This window comes from Ascaphus truei, chromosome 4, assembly GCF_040206685.1.
Source record: "Ascaphus truei isolate aAscTru1 chromosome 4, aAscTru1.hap1, whole genome shotgun sequence".
NCBI classification, from domain to species: domain Eukaryota; kingdom Metazoa; phylum Chordata; class Amphibia; order Anura; family Ascaphidae; genus Ascaphus; species Ascaphus truei.
Genome location: NC_134486.1, coordinates 84,997,286 through 85,013,266, shown reverse-complemented (window position 1 = coordinate 85,013,266; position 15,981 = coordinate 84,997,286). Strand labels below are relative to the sequence as shown.

The 15,981-nt window shown below is 38.4% G+C and overlaps 1 protein-coding gene across 3 annotated transcripts in view; it reads right to left on the bottom strand.

Moving 5' to 3' along the window:
* Positions 1-4,482: 4,482 nt before the first annotated feature.
* PELI1 (pellino E3 ubiquitin protein ligase 1) overlaps positions 4,483-15,981 on the bottom strand; it is a 56,807-nt gene continuing 45,308 nt past the window's right edge. For all 3 annotated transcript variants that reach the window (XM_075596130.1, XM_075596131.1, XM_075596132.1), the window contains 5 exons: positions 12,002-12,131; positions 10,228-10,329; positions 8,784-8,981; positions 8,507-8,695; positions 4,483-6,700 (listed from right to left, as the gene is read on the bottom strand). In XM_075596130.1, the coding sequence (XP_075452245.1) occupies positions 6,134-6,700; positions 8,507-8,695; positions 8,784-8,981; positions 10,228-10,329; positions 12,002-12,131 (1,186 nt within the window). In that variant the 3' untranslated portion in view covers positions 4,483-6,133. The remainder of the gene's footprint in view (positions 6,701-8,506; positions 8,696-8,783; positions 8,982-10,227; positions 10,330-12,001; positions 12,132-15,981) is intronic.

Here is a 15,981-nt window from a genome sequence, read left to right as displayed (position 1 = left end):
TACTGAATGTGCCAAAGATTACTAACTTTAAGTGTTAAAGCCATTTTAAACAGGTATGTTTTTGGAGTCTATAGAAAATAAGTTGCAGTCCAAAGCAAAAAACTTTTATCAGACTGGCTATAATTATCTAATGAATTGGATAACACCTCTGGAACACTTGGACACATTTTCATGGATATTGTCACAGTTCTTGGGAACAACTTGAGGCAACCTGTATCCACCCGAAGGAGAAAGGGCTAGAAGTGAATGACAATGACTTGTTCAGTCAATAAAATATTCAGAAGAAAAAAACCAAAGGGTAATGCGAAAAATTGGTAAAAGAAACATGACAAATATGCAAGGCATTCTTCAGCTAATTGAATTCAAGGAACAATTTTGTGCATTACTAATCTGCCAATTTATATTCAGTATATCTGCGTATAATGCGCACAGTGCATTTTTGCCTTAATGACTGCTTAATGGAGTAAAGAAAGAAATTGACTGGACATATCTACAGTAGAATCCATTCTGCAGTGTTTAGTGAATATGAACACACAGGGCAACACGTTTTATCAGCATGTACCACAAAACAAACAGTTGCAGAGCGATGCTAAGTTATCAAGCAAATAGAACAGAAATGGTTTTCATATTGTTATATGCAAGTTATTTGTTTATGAATGTGCAATAAGTTCATTAAAAAAAAAATGTAGAATATTGTGTACATCATTTTTTAAGGTGAGCCATTAACTCAATGTCACATTTTCATAATTGATTTTCGGCATCCCCTATTCTAAAAACGTAATGTGGCGACACTAATCATGGGGAATGGCAGGTTTGCAGACCTGAGACATGTGAATGTGCTCACAAGTGAGATTTTTATTTACTGTTCACTGTACGGTGGAGGGTTTTTGTCACTTTTAAACTCAACATAACTTATTTTAAGTATTAAGAAACAATGAGGAAAGAGAGCAATAGTATGTAAAGAAGTTATCTCATGGGAGAAAAGATACTTCACATATGCACCCCAGAAGGAAAAAAAAAAAAAGTTTTCCCCCTAGGTGGGAACAGGGGGTCTCCGGAGCTGAACAGCGTTCATTTCAGCTCTGGGGATCCCCTGGTTTCCAAGATACAGACCTCCGTATGGGGTGCCGGGAGCAGCTCCGCAGGTTTAAATGTCCCTATTATGCAGGTCAATAGGAAGTCACAGCTTCCTATTGGCCCACATGATGAGTCATTTAAGCCGCCATTTTGATAGCTCAGCCCGAGCTGCTACCGGCACCCCCTAGAGAGGGAAGTATCTCAGGAAGCAGGGGATCCCCAGAGCCGAAATTAGGACGGTTCATCTCTGAAAATTCCCTGCTTCAATACTAGCGCTTTAAAAAAAAAAAAAAAAAAAAGTAAATTAGGATTGCTGCTTTAACTAGATATACTAAAGGGTATAAAGCAGCGCACGCACACACACTTTGATGAGCAAATACACTCCTGCATTTCCTTTATAAACAAAAAAGGCTAAGGGGTAGCCTGTTTTAGAAATGCCTTGCTGAAACTATGGCTTTGTTGTTCACTTACAGAAATGCCTAAGACGGTTTTGTGAGTGAAGCACTTTTAGCACAGAAATGTCAAAGATAAACATCCTTGTGTGCCTGATAGCTCCTGTTTGCACAGGGTTATAAGAAAGAACAAATTGGTCTGGAAGGACAATAGACAACATAAAACACTTGTTATAGTCACTAAATGGACACAATTAGCAGAGATGAGATGTATATGCAGTAGCAGATACAGCTCTTATTTACAAAATATAGCTGGCTCATTTAAATCTGTCTGAAAAAAAAGGGGCAGAGACCTGTACTATTTATACATGTATTGCTATCCAGCTGTAATATGTAACCACAGTAGGGTTTTCAGGAGAGTTTTGAGTTTTTCTTAGGGATATTTCTCACTAAAAACAGTAATTGGTTCAAGGGGGCATAAACTTGCCAGTTTAGATCTTACCACAAGTGTGAGGTAATAGTAGTGTGGCCAAGAAATTCTTACAATAACATTTGTACAACATTTACACAATAAATATCGTTTAGTTTAAAAAGTGAATGTATTATTCCTATTGATGCTTAAAAAATAAAATAAATATTTAGCCGACATTTAGCTTTCACATTACAAGTTAAGGCATCTTTAAATAAATTGCTCAGTTTCAACCCGTTATCTAGTTTTTGCGATACCTGCCAATTGCTTACATCAGACTCTGCCCCTGGCGAGGCGCTATTTTGTGGCTATGTGTAGCCATGTCAGCTCTTCGCGAAGTCGGATGCTTCTTGCGATTTATGCTGTTTAGCCTTCAGAGGCATTTCCATAAGTGGCTATTGTGTTTGGATGAATGGGGCTTCTATACAGAGCGTTCAGTGTCCTCAGTAGGCCAAATAGTAGCTTTTATTCCCAGATGTCAGCAGAGCTAATGCAATAGCCAGCCATTTCCTGTGCCACGCATGAGCCCCATAGTTTTTTTTTTTAATATTACGATTGTACTAATCATATTGATAGTTACTAGTTGTAGGCAATAGTAGTGAGGCTACTGCTGTTTATACAAGCAGCTTTTTCTTCCCCTCATAACTTACAATACAAGCCACGGCAGAAGCCATATTGAAGTTCATAAGTAACAATGTTGGCCTCATTTTGCTTTCTCAAGTTGTTTAATTTGGTAAGAAGCACCACTAAATCCGTGGAAGGATTGCCATCTATTATACCAATATGTAATGATCCTCTTCATCAAGAATGACTATAGTGTACCGGACGGACGGGCGGGTGCGCACAGACACACGCTTACAGAAACATGGTAATCTATACCACAACAATGTGTGTGGTTAGTGATATCTAATCAGTGCATAACACTTTTTTGACACATCACTTGTCAATTAAAATTATTTACTAATTTTACAAGGTCATTTTACAAACATCAAATGGTGAAGTCGCCAGTATCATCAAAATTATCCAACGGGAGTTCTGTTTAATGGGTTGGAAATATTTGCAAACATTATAAACTGAACAAGACTTGATCTGGCTCAGCTTTTGGTTCTTTGTAAGGAACGAGGTACACATTTTGATTACGTTATGAAGATGAAAGCCGAGAGACACAAGAACATCTGTCAGTCCCTCCTCCTGCCCCCCTGTAAATCAATCTCTAAAAAAAATGTATTTCAAACACTTGTCTTGCATCCTTTGGTAGCTCAATATAATGGGTCTGGTTCTGGGTAATGTAGTCATGGTTTGATTAATCAAGGAACGGTGCCTCTAATTTAGCTGTATTTGTATACATGGAGCAATTGAAGGAGTTATTTGTGGAGATATCTGTGTGTATGCACAAAGTTTCTGTGAATCTTATTTTTTTACTTTAATGTTACGTCTCCCTCACCGCTAAAAAAAACAAAAAAAAAAAAAAAAAACATGATTTCAGCTGGTATAAACATTTCCTAAGAAACTTCAATTACACTAGAAAAAAAAAGTTTTCAATTATTTTTTTTAACTAATGAATCTTTTGGACGAGTCATGAACCATGCAAAATTGGCTTTTTTTTTGTTGGTCGCCAAGCATTGATTACATTTAATAATGATAGTTTGCAGAATTCTTTAAAATGGTTAGATACATTAAATGGCGACACTGCAAACATGGTGTTTTAGCACGCACGTCGTGTTTTGCTCACTGATTGGCGTGATTTTGCGGACAGCTTAATAAATTTGGTGACACTATCAGCCCTTGGAGGCCTGGCAAAACTGAGCAGGGAATCACATTTCAGGGAGAAAAATGCAGTTCAAATTTAGCAAATGCACTTTGGACAGTTTAGCACAGCTCTATTTTTAAAATTTCAGGCATACGCTAATTGATATTTAATTTGGATCATTGTGGTAACAGGCTATGCTTGAAAAACAGGTCTTCAAGATGTGACAGCATAATTGCTGTTCCTGCCAAAAATAAAATGGTCGACTTGTGTTCCGTACTTCATTGCTATTGAACCCATTACTTGCATACACAGAGCTAAAAGTTTAATAAAAGTGGACGTTTATTGGAAACGGCAAGTTTAACATAGTTCAGGGGTGAGCAACTCCAGTCCCCAAGGGCCACCAACAGGTGAGCTTTTAAAGGATATCCCTGCTTCAGCACAGGTGGCTCAATCAGGAGTTGTCGACTCTTGACTTCATTTAATTTTCTCAGTAACAGAGCGAGATATATATATTTATATATTTTAGATGGAGGATCCCACATACAGTATGTCTGCCTGCACCAAGGGCACAATTTATGGCTCGGCTCGAAGCAGAGTTCTTGCAGAAGGAATGTTCCACCCATTACAGAAGATATTCCTGATATCTTTTGAAACGTGGATACACATTCACCAGGCTGTAGGTGGAAGCCAGAAACACAGGCATAATGATGCTGAACAGAAGTTGCATAATTGAAAGACGCATATCCAAAGAATTCGCCACAGAAAGAGGAAAAAAAAAAAAAAAAAAGAATTCATTGACAACTACAATCACAATCTTTTATGCAGTAAGTAAATGCATAGTTGACAATTTTGCCCTCCAACTTTTTGTCTGTTCTTTTAAACAGGCTTTTTAAAATCATTGAGTTTTTCAACCCTGGCCCCAAATACATAAAATATGAAGAGCAGTTCTTCCACTGCTAGTATTTTCAGAAATATAACTCCAAGCTAGGACGCTTCTTGAGGTGTTTGAATAAATTATGTTGTAAATCAAATAAACTACATTATACAGTCTGGACTCTTAAAAAAAAAAAAAAAACAATAATAATAATTGTGGGTTATTTACACATTTCAGCACGGAGCAGCTCTTGGGTGTAAAGAAAGTGCTTGCAAATGCTTTGAGTAAGCACATTTCTGACTACTAGCAGTTTCGCACAAATATCTGGGCATAATTACAAATGTTGCTTGATGCAAAACCTAAAAACAAAAAGAATTCTAACGGCTACCTAAATAGCATAAACAGATTTTACCTAAACATGTAGATTTCCTGAGTGTGCATCAAAGGAAAAGAAAATAATGCTGGTAAAAACAATATTTAAAAAGACCACAAAAACACTCACCCAGAAAAAGGCATTTTATCTGTCGAAGATGGACAGACGTGTGTTAAAGCTAATGCTATGCTAACAAGTATAGAAACATGCTAAAAAGTAAAGAAACTTACTCATGGAATTGAATATTAAAATGTCTATCGCAATGGACATCAATTCTAACGCTACTAAAAAAAATGTTTAATGCCTCCCAGGAAGGTCGCACTATACAAAGCAGTTTTAAATCTTGCCTGCTAAATTTGTTATATGCATTAATTAAACAAAAAACTGCTCAACAGAATATTCTCCAGGATAAATATACAATGTAACAAGTCATTTTTCTGACACAATAAAAAAATTAAATGAAAAGTCGAGATAAATAAAACCCTGAAATGTTGCAAAATGGCCAAAACGTTGCTTTGATATCAGTGACGGATTAAACACAGCATGTACATGAACTTGCATATTTAACATTCGGAGTAGCTTTTGAATAACTTTTTTTGTTGACCGAACTAACCTTCAAAATCCTTCACATGCTTCCATACAGTAAAATATGCCAGTTTCATTATTGTGCATTGAAATAAAAAAAACAATGCAATTTTCTTCTGCCTTGGTGTTTTGTTAATGTGTCTCTGGGCTACCTTAAGCATCCAAAGCACACACAATTACTATGTACTAATATTCTATTAAGTCATTGGGCATTTTCCATAGTAAAGTTAAATATAAAACTGTAATATATATGCTATACTTTACAATGTGCATTGAACTGTAAACTAATGTAGTTTGATCTGACAGTATTCTACCCAGTGTCACAAAATAGTTTAACACAGAGGTGCATCATTCAGAAATATTATGAAGGCAACAAAATCAAGTCTGATTAATCCCATCTTAAATGTCTGCTTGCAAAAAGAAAATTAAAAACAAACGCTTTCCCTAAATGTATCTGCTTTGCTTTCATCAACCTTTACATTTAAAGGGTGTTATGTGCTAAAACACTGCAGTAGTTTCTCCTCTTCAATGCAAACTGTCATGGTCCAGGCGACTTGGAAAATCAAAAACACCTTGCTTAGCTTTTCCGCTTAGTATAGTTCCTAAAGAGTCACTAATCTAGAGGTCCTTGGAAAATGAGTCTGATGTAACCTTGCTCTCCTGCAAGTTGGTGTGCACAGAATGGGCAGGCTGCATGGAAGGTGTGAGTACCATGAGGAAGAGGAATCTGGGACCAATAAGAAGTTGTCTTTTCTGAGCACACATGTCCACAAGGGCTAAAGGCATGAGTTGGAGGGCCTGCGTCAACATAAAATCCAGCTTCACATCCAAGCCACAGTGGGACATAAGGCCCTACAGAACGGCACATTGGACACTCTCGATCCTTCCCATCCCTCTCCTCTTTGTTTCCCCAGTTGTGGTAGCCGTGAACATGGCCGCAGGTCAGATAAACCCATGGTTGTTTCTCATCAACAACATCCTTTCTTTTCATGCTAGGAAATGCCAATGTGTTGAAGCCGACAGGACACTGGGGCCTTGCTGCATTGATTTCTTGTCTCAGTGCTTCCAAATGTTTCACAGTCGGAGTGCGGGACAGCCCCTCAGCGGTGCGCCACAGCAAAGTTGCGCCACATAAATCTATGAGGGAACCATCTTGAAGCTCATTGCTTTCATTTTCCACCTACAAATAAAGGAATAATACAAAGCTGGTCAATAAATAGATGTATGTAAAGTAATAGGGATGTACTGGCAGCTATGTACTGCAGACTTCATATATAATGTATGGTTCTAAGGTCCAAGGTAGAGGACACTATTTGTGTGTGTGACAAAACAGTTTTAAAGCAGCAATTCTCCATAAGTAACCACACCTTTTTTTTTTTTTTTTTTTGCAGGGGGGGGGGGGGGGGGAGGAATTTAAACAGGATTGGAACCAGGGTGTCCTCCACGGAAATCCCTGGTTTAAAGGGGATTTAAATGACCATCAATAGAAAGCTGCAACCAATGATGTTGCAGCTTCCTATTGGCCAAAGATTTGGTAGAAATATTGTTTCCTCTGGCGAGAAATTTAAACCCAGTAACTTTACCAACCAGTATCTTGGGAACCAGGGGTCCCCGGAACTGCAAACCATATGATTCAGCTCCAAGTAACTCCTACAATTCTCCACCCCCCCCCTTTATTTCTGCTAAAATATCTATACTTTGTCTAATAACATATGCAAAACTATAAGACTACATTTTGCACCCTGCGAGAAGCTTAGTAGCTCCTTTTCTTAGTTTGTAATTAGATTATTGAACATGTAGATGCTTTTTAGGTATAATATATACATACAAGTTAAGCAACCACGGTCTGGATTACCATTAAATAAGATTTATAAGGGGAGAGACGTTATGGATGAATTAGCGGATTGTAACTAAATAGGAATTGCAAGGGGAGAAAGTGTCACTACAATCTACTGAAAATAAGTAAATCATTCAGTTCAGAACATTTGGGTACTGTACATTTGTTGTAGGGTGTGATACATTTTATACTATAATTTAATCTATGAAGATGGGTCCCCCAATACCTGTAGGTATCACAATCTACAAACAATCTATGTTTCTCCTGGAGCAATATTGCTACTAAATACACTTTTAGAGAATTAAAGTATATTCGTTCTTTAGATTGAATTTTAAAATCAGAAAAATATTTTAACGTCAGGCGATTTCCTTCACCCATCAACCTTTTATATGAAGTGTACAATTTGCATAGTACTCATTTCTATACCATCAGCCTATTAGACATCCCCAAGTTCCAAATGTCAGACACCATGGAATTCTTCTGAAGGTGCTTGGGGGTCAGTTACAATTTGCAAAGTGCGTGGGCGCACTGGAGGAATCGCATACAATTTTCAGGATACTTTAACTAGTAATTGATGACAGCCGGAATTTTCTTTGCTCTGCATTCATTCAATTGAAAAACAAAAATCTAAAATTCTCACTCAAGTCCTATTTTCCTGTTCTCATTAGAGTTAAAACACATACAACAGTATACAACAGTATACAGCAGTACTTGTGGTTTCGTCTGAAATCTACGTTTTTCAGTGGGGACCCTGAAAAGTAAAATGCCGGCAAAACGGGTTAAAATGCACTGTGATTAAAGGCGATGCCTTCACATGCCAGGCTTTTGCTACTGAATCATAAAAAAAAAAAAAGTTCAGTGATGGAAAGGAAAACATGTTGAGATTAATCATCAAGCTTTTACATTTTTCATACTGGAACAGTACGTTCTGAACAAAGCATGGGAAAATAGATTCCAAATTAAAGAATTTATGCTAACCAAATAAACATCTTATACAGAAGCTCACCCTTCTAAACTAATGTTACATTCATTTCTCCAAAGAAAGGATGGAAAAATCTTCTGAATGTAGAACATCATTTTATGCATACTGTATTTGGCAGTCGGAACTATATTAAAGTGCTAGCTGAGATACAAAAACTCTACACATACCATTTTTCCTCTCTGTTGAGCTGACCGTGTTTCTCGCAAGCTAAACACATTCCCACACACAGATATCTCTCTCCACACCCCTGGCTTGGAGTCTTCAGTGAATCCGTTGCGTGGATGCATAACAAGAACTCCATTTGTTGTTAACCCATCCATCTGCCCATCTACTGTCTTCCATTTGGCAGCTTTCTCCTGTTAGGGAAAAACAGCAAATGATCAAACCTCTATTTTACAGATTTTTCCCAATAACGGCAAAACTAGGAACCAAAACAGCATTTACCCCAAGAAATATATTTTTGGAAGAGTCAAATCCTGCGGCGTATATCTTTGCAGTAAATGGCGGGTTTCTTTCACATATGATTCTGCATGCAAACCTCGAGATGGTACTTTGAACAGATTGTGTATCAGAGTTGCTCTGGCTTCCTGGGACTGTGTCAGTAACCACAAAATCAATAGGACTTTCTGTTGACCGACCAATCTAGAAAAGCATTAGAAGAACACAGAAAAATCATCTTTCACAGAAGCATACAAGGTACATAAAAGACTGCTTTTCAAGGTCAAATTGTTTAAGAACAAGGCTACAAATTAGCAAGATATGTATACAACATGGGGGGGGGGGGGGAGGTTAGGGTGTGGCGAAAAATGACAGTACAATAATTGAATACATCTACAGTATGCAAATCAACATTCGGTTAAGGCATTTGGGGGATTTACACCATTTTTATGTTGTGGGACTTGTTATTATGAGGACTTAATCCAGGGATCCCAAATCTGGTGACATTTTGGGATGGCTTGGTTGAGAATGGCGGTTAGTTTTTCCATTAGCATTACTTTGTTAATTTTGTTAGCAAGATGGGTCATTGAGGGCGGTCTAATCTTCCTCCAACGGGCCGCTGTGAGGATGTGTGAAAGGAGGGATTGACTATGGGGATGTAAGTTTAATTGGTTTTGCGATTACCAACACCATTGGATCCTTTGGGATCCTGATTTCTAAAATTGATTCTATGAGATCAGTAACCCGAAATCAAAATGTTTGGATCATCAGGCATGGAAAGAGCTTCTTAATGCCGGCACACTGAGTACTGTCCCGTCCTCTCCTTACACTGGGAACTAGTAATTTGCATGGTCATTATTCAGCTGAGGGAGTAGGAAGAAGCTACAATCCACACCAGCAACATCTCCACTCCCTCTGCACTGGGGAGAAGAGGCTGCTGGGGTGGCCCGCGGTTGAGGGCTGTAGGTGAAGCCCCAGAGGGCCTGTTGCCCACCAATGGTCCAGCGCAAGAAATTATAGGATGTTGGAATTGATGCCACTCCATTGAACAAATACCCTTACGGTGCCCCATAATCTTTACTGATACTAATTTCCTTACTAAAGTTTTAAAGTATTTTAATGGTTTCTCCTCTGGTTTTGAAGTGCGCAAGTGAAGAAATATGCAGATCTAATTAATGAAAAGATTCAGCGGCTGAAAGATTACTCATATTTGTTAATCCTTCACACAGTAGCGGCCAACTCCAGTCCTCAAGGGCCACCAACAACTCAGGTTTTAAGGATATTCCTGCTTCAGCACAGGTGTCTCAGTCGTTGATGGCTTGCTGTAGCATAATTTGTATTTAGGAAGCTCCCAAGTTAGTCACCATTTAGAATCACACTATTGAGGTACCTTTCGTTCTACAATATAATATAATGTAACCAGGAGAAGGAAAAAAAAAAAAAATCTTACCTGAAACATATCTGTGTTGCTGTCATGCATATATTCTACCACCACTGTTTGCGCCCGTGACAAAGTATAGGATATGCTGTGCTGGTCCTTGTTACTTATTGCCTATAACAAAATAAGAACAATATATTCTCTTGACATGGTGTCTGGCATTGCACAGGTGCCAAATAGGATTGACAAGAGTAGCAAAACAAGGCACTGCTGGTTCATCCAGCACTGAAAGGATTAAATGTGGATAACTGTGGCCTACTTGAAGCTTATAGATAGACGGGGAAAAACAATCTGTGAGGCGTAATTTCCCTCAACTCCCTAGCAATCTTGATCTCTTGAGCCAAAGCAAAGCTGCTCTAAAATGTGAGATTTAAAAGAAATCGCCTGTTCTGCTCCTCAATAAAAAAGCAAGAGGGTCTGTTACTGGAGGAAACTCCTTGGACTGCTCCCCTCTATTCAGACGTGAGAACATTTTGTGAATATTGTCACAATATATATGTCAGCATCCATGTGGAAAGATGCAAAGAAAATGGTTTGAGCAATGCACGTATACAAACTAGGCTGGAAGCAGGTACAAAATACATTTTTTATTTAAACATGATAGCCAAAATCTAAAAAAAGCAGAAGAATCCTCTGACGCGTTTCCCGCCTCTACGGCGCTTTATCAAGGACTCGTTGATAAAGCGCCGTAGAGGCGGGAAACGCGTCAGAGGATTCGTCTGCTTTTTTTTAGATTTTGGCTATCATGCTTAAACAATATATTTTGTATCTGCTTCCAGCCTAGTTTGTATATGTGAATGGCTCAAACCATTTTCTTTGCATCTTTCCACATGGGTGCTGACATATATATTGTGACAATGTTGTGGGCACGCCCCCCCTGCATGCCGCCCCCCCTGCATGCCACCCCCCCCCCCCACAACCCTGCAGGCCAGGAATCGCCCCCACTCCTTCTCGACCTCGCTAGTAGGCAGGCAGCATGGACACGGCCAAAAAGACGAAAGCTGCTCTTATGTTGAGTTGCTGGCACTTAATGTAAGCTGAAATGTTTGAGGCCTTTTTATATTAAGTATTTAACTTCTCAAAAAGATACCAGATAGATTACATAATATATATCCACAATATTCCAATAGATGTTGGAGGGGATGTGGTGAAGTTGGTACAATAGCTCATATCTGGTGGTCTTGTCCAACAATTTCTCAAACCTGGTCCCAGATCTTTGATTTGGTCGAAAAACTAACCAAAAAAAAAACACTATTTCAAGAGATTCCTTTCTAGCATTATTTTCTAAAACAAAAAAACCAAGACGTTTTGAAATAGTGACTTAACACATTATCGGCCACCAGATGCACTATAGCTAACTTCTGGAAAAAGGAAGAGTCCCCATCAATGGCTAGGACTTTATAAAAATTAAAAAGTTAATCTTATGGAACATCAAGTGTTAAATGGATCTTTTGAATCTTCACAATATATTAGAATATAAATATGTAAATGTATTTGATCTGAATTGTAGATGTCTGACCCCCTTATCCTCGCTTTCCTCATCCCCATTATTTTGTTGTATTCTTCCCCATTCACCTTTATAATTTATGAAAACGTTCTAAATAAACGGTAACAATAAACTAAATACATTTAAGCAAACACCCTACAAACACTAAATAATTTACATATTCAATGCTTGCTATATACTATGAAGCTGAACAAAAGATATTTTGGCATCTATAGAAAAGGATCTCTTTAATTACAAAATCAGACACATGGATTTACAAGAGACAACATGCATACGTACCTTTGCTGCCTGGGGGGTACAGGCAATATGAACAGTACTTGGCTTCACCCCATTTGCTTTAAGTCTCTTCAATAAAGCAAACCTGCTTTTTCTTCTTCCTCTGTCTCCATTTGGCAGACAGCCATTGTATCTAGAGAACATTTTAAAAAGGAGAATTATGAGAAACTATTTACTTTCCGGAATGTCCAGCTTCTTTTAGTTTTAAAAAGTCACAATAGCATTTAATATTGTTCAATGCAGAACAATTACAAATTCAGACAACAAAAATTGGATCTGGTACCTGAGGTTGGATCACAAAATTATACTAATTGTTTGCACTGTCCTGAACAAAAAGTCACATTTTAATAACAATACATGCATATGTACAGTGAAAAAAAAAATGTACTAGATAAAGAGAAAGCAAAAAAAGAAACCATTTTCCACAATATCAAAATTCATTCACATAAACCATATACAGTATTAACATGCTGCCCTTAACCTTATTTTATACATACAGCAAGAATAAAAGCTATAGAATCCCTAGTTCAACAATATATAATAAGCCATCACAATCGCTAGTGGCTGTGCACACTGTTAAATTATTGAAGAACTCCTCTGATATCCCCAGCTTTCGATAAACTTGTGTCGTCTTTGCTTCACTAAATCTAAAATGACCCATGATCAGAGGGAAGTGTTTATATGGTACTAAGGCTGCGCTTATAGTGTCGGCGATGGCGCGTCAAAACAAATGCATTGCCGCCGTCGCGTGCGCTCATAGTAAGCGTGAGGCGACGGAGCGACTGCTTAGTGGCGATTGCTGGAAGTCATCTCAATTTGATTTTTCCAGCGACCATAGCCTGACGTCGCCGTCACTATAAGCGTAGCCTAAAGCAGCAATACTACATTTCCCCCCTTTTTTATTTTTAATACGTAAAGCTGGGAATCGTTTGGTGCTCCCCTTATAAACCTGTAAAAATCCTCATCGTGTGCCTTACGTATTGGCCGCTATCATGATAATATGATATATTAAGTATTTTAATCAATCTTTTGCTTCTGGGGTTAATATTGGTTACAAATAGTGTTAAAAATAAAAGAATTGTTTTAATGGCAGGTCAAGGCCCTTCCTTTGTTGATATTGAAAGGGAACAGAAAAATTGAAGCGCAAAATAAAACCAATAATGTGTTGACTCTCCTCAGTGCTACTATTGAATAACGGTCTCTAGAACCGTGTGATAACCATGGAACAGTGAACAAAGCGCAAAAAGGTGAATCATAAATAAATGTGCTCGAAAACAATAATAGTGTATTGCTGTACTCCACAAGGGATATCAATTATTTAAGCACTCACTCATGGGTGTCCAATAGTCGATAAGCTGTTTGACCATTGAAAATCCTCACAATAAAAGGAAAATAGAAAAACATAGCATAATGTTTTAATAGGTTTTTTGATCTTTCATGGACACCATAGAAGCCTCTCTGACTCCAGCAGGACACCGTAGATGAGCGAGCGCACATGTGGAAGTCCCCAGCGCCGACATCTGCGGCTGACGGAGGTCTTGCAGCACAGCAAGGAGAGGCTATCGGGCACCCTCAGATCAGGGTGTTTCCTGTTCAGTGAAGTCTTAGTGTGCCCAAATACACTTCCTGCTAGTCAAGACAGGGAACTTGCGAGTTGGATACTTCTTATTCTCCCAGATCTTACAAATTAAAACATTATGCAATGTTTTTCTATTTTCCTTTATTTTGAGGATTTTCAATGGTCAAACAGCTTATCAACTATTGGACACCCATGAGTGAGTGCTTAACAAATTGACAACACTTGTTGAGTACAGCAATACACTATTATTGTTTTGAGCACATTTATTTATGTTTCACCTTTTTGTGCTGTGTTCACTGTTCTACTGATACAGAAAGGGGACTTGGCTTGGGGGCTATCACTGATTGCCCACTAAAATTGAAATATGTAAAGTTTAGAACAGGGGCGCACAAAGTTTTTTTGTTGTGGCCCCCGTGTGCCGGCTCCAGAGCTCGCGCCCCCCCTCACCAGTTACCTGGCGTCAAATGACTTGCCGTCACCCCACAGCGTCATTTGCCGCGTGTTTCCATGACGGCGCGGCATCATTTGACACCGCATTGTCATGGCGACGTGACCAGAAGCCAGCTGAACCCTGGTAATTTGAGGTTGCAGAGACCTCGCACGGTCCACCTGCATTTAATTTAAATGCCTCGGGGAAGAGCACGGGACCTCTGCAACCGCCAGCGCCCCCCAGAAAAGCACCCCAGTTTGCGCACCGCTGGTTTAGAAGGCTGTGGACGATAGCCAGATCATGCTTAAAAACATTCTTGAAATATCCCCTATGCATCACATACAGAGGAAACAAACAGGTCACCACTTATTCTGAAGTCTTTATTAAAAATGATATCATGGAATTGCAACCGTTGAAAAGAGACAAATCAAATTATACAAAGACATTTCCTGATTAAGGAGGTGCAAGAGACATATCTGTTTCTCCTGCGAAAATAGACGTTAGGCTGTCAAATTTTAGATGCAGGCGTGTATGTTAAGTACACAGACGCAACAGTGATGATGGCATCTAAGTATTAGAGAAATTAAGATACGAGGTCTTTAGAGTCAAACTTTTAAAATCCAAGAAAGGAGTTTTTTTCATAAGTGACAGGGGTGGGCTTATGTTATTTCAATGGGGAAAAGATAGCACATAAATCTCACCAAGGAAATATGAAAATCAGAATTCACAGGTGTGTTTTGGGATCAGACACGTGAATTCTCATTTTTAATACACCAGTGACCTCTCTGGGAAAAATTTATGATGTGGTAAAGTATAGGAATTTCTACCTATGTTTATTCTTTTATTTTAAGAAACTTGCCTGCATTTTTGTATATTATTGTTCCATGCTTTGAAGAGTAACGTACATTTTAAGACTTTAAAAAAAATAAAAATAAACAGGGACCCTTTTTGTATATTGGATTGCGTCATTCGACTTGCCAGGAAACAGACATCCCCCACACACACATACCATGTTTTATTTTTTCTGTTTGACATAAAAGGCACCTACAGTAATGTTGCTTTGTATTATACAAGTACTGAACTCCCCAACCATATTTTTGTTGACCACTTGTGGCTCTGCTTATAGCAAACTGGGGCACATTTTTCAGTTTATGTGAATTGGCTCTATAGGAATGTGTCCAGGTGTTTTTGATGTCGAGCGTGAATCTGAATTGCACCTAGCATTTATTTTAGTGGGTTAATAGATTTGCTGTAGGTAATGCCTTTTAATGGAACAATATGTGACTCACAAATATATAGTACACAGAGCCTTGAATAAAAGACTTGTGAAGTGCAACTACTACAATTTTGAACTACATTCATGTGGACTCAGTTTTATGTAGTTTATAAAAAGTTTCAAACTTCACATTACCAAAAATACTGGTTAAAAGAAACATTTTACTGTATAATTTAAGATGAAGTAGGGCTGGATACATTAAAAGTCAAATGCAGTTGGAAGATATAGTCCTGTTTGTAGCCTTTTGAATTACTCTTAACCTCCCAGAATTAATGTCCCTATTACAAAACCTATAAGGGAAAAGAAGAAGACAACTGCAGATTGTCAGCAGGAGAAAACTACAAAGGAAGGTAAATCAATATATATGTCTATATCCACACACACACACACACACACACACACACACACACACACACACACACACACACACACACACACACACACACACACACACACACACACACACACACACACACACACACACACACACACACACACACACACACACACACACACACACACACACACACACACACACACACACACACACACAATACTTCTGGGCACAGCTAAAAAATCCCCTTGTCTGGAATGAGAGCAAATTAGATGAACGAGCAGAGAGAAATGTTGTCAGACTTTAATATTTTTAGCACCTGGGTGGTAAAGAACAATGCATTAAGACAGGGCATATAGAAAGA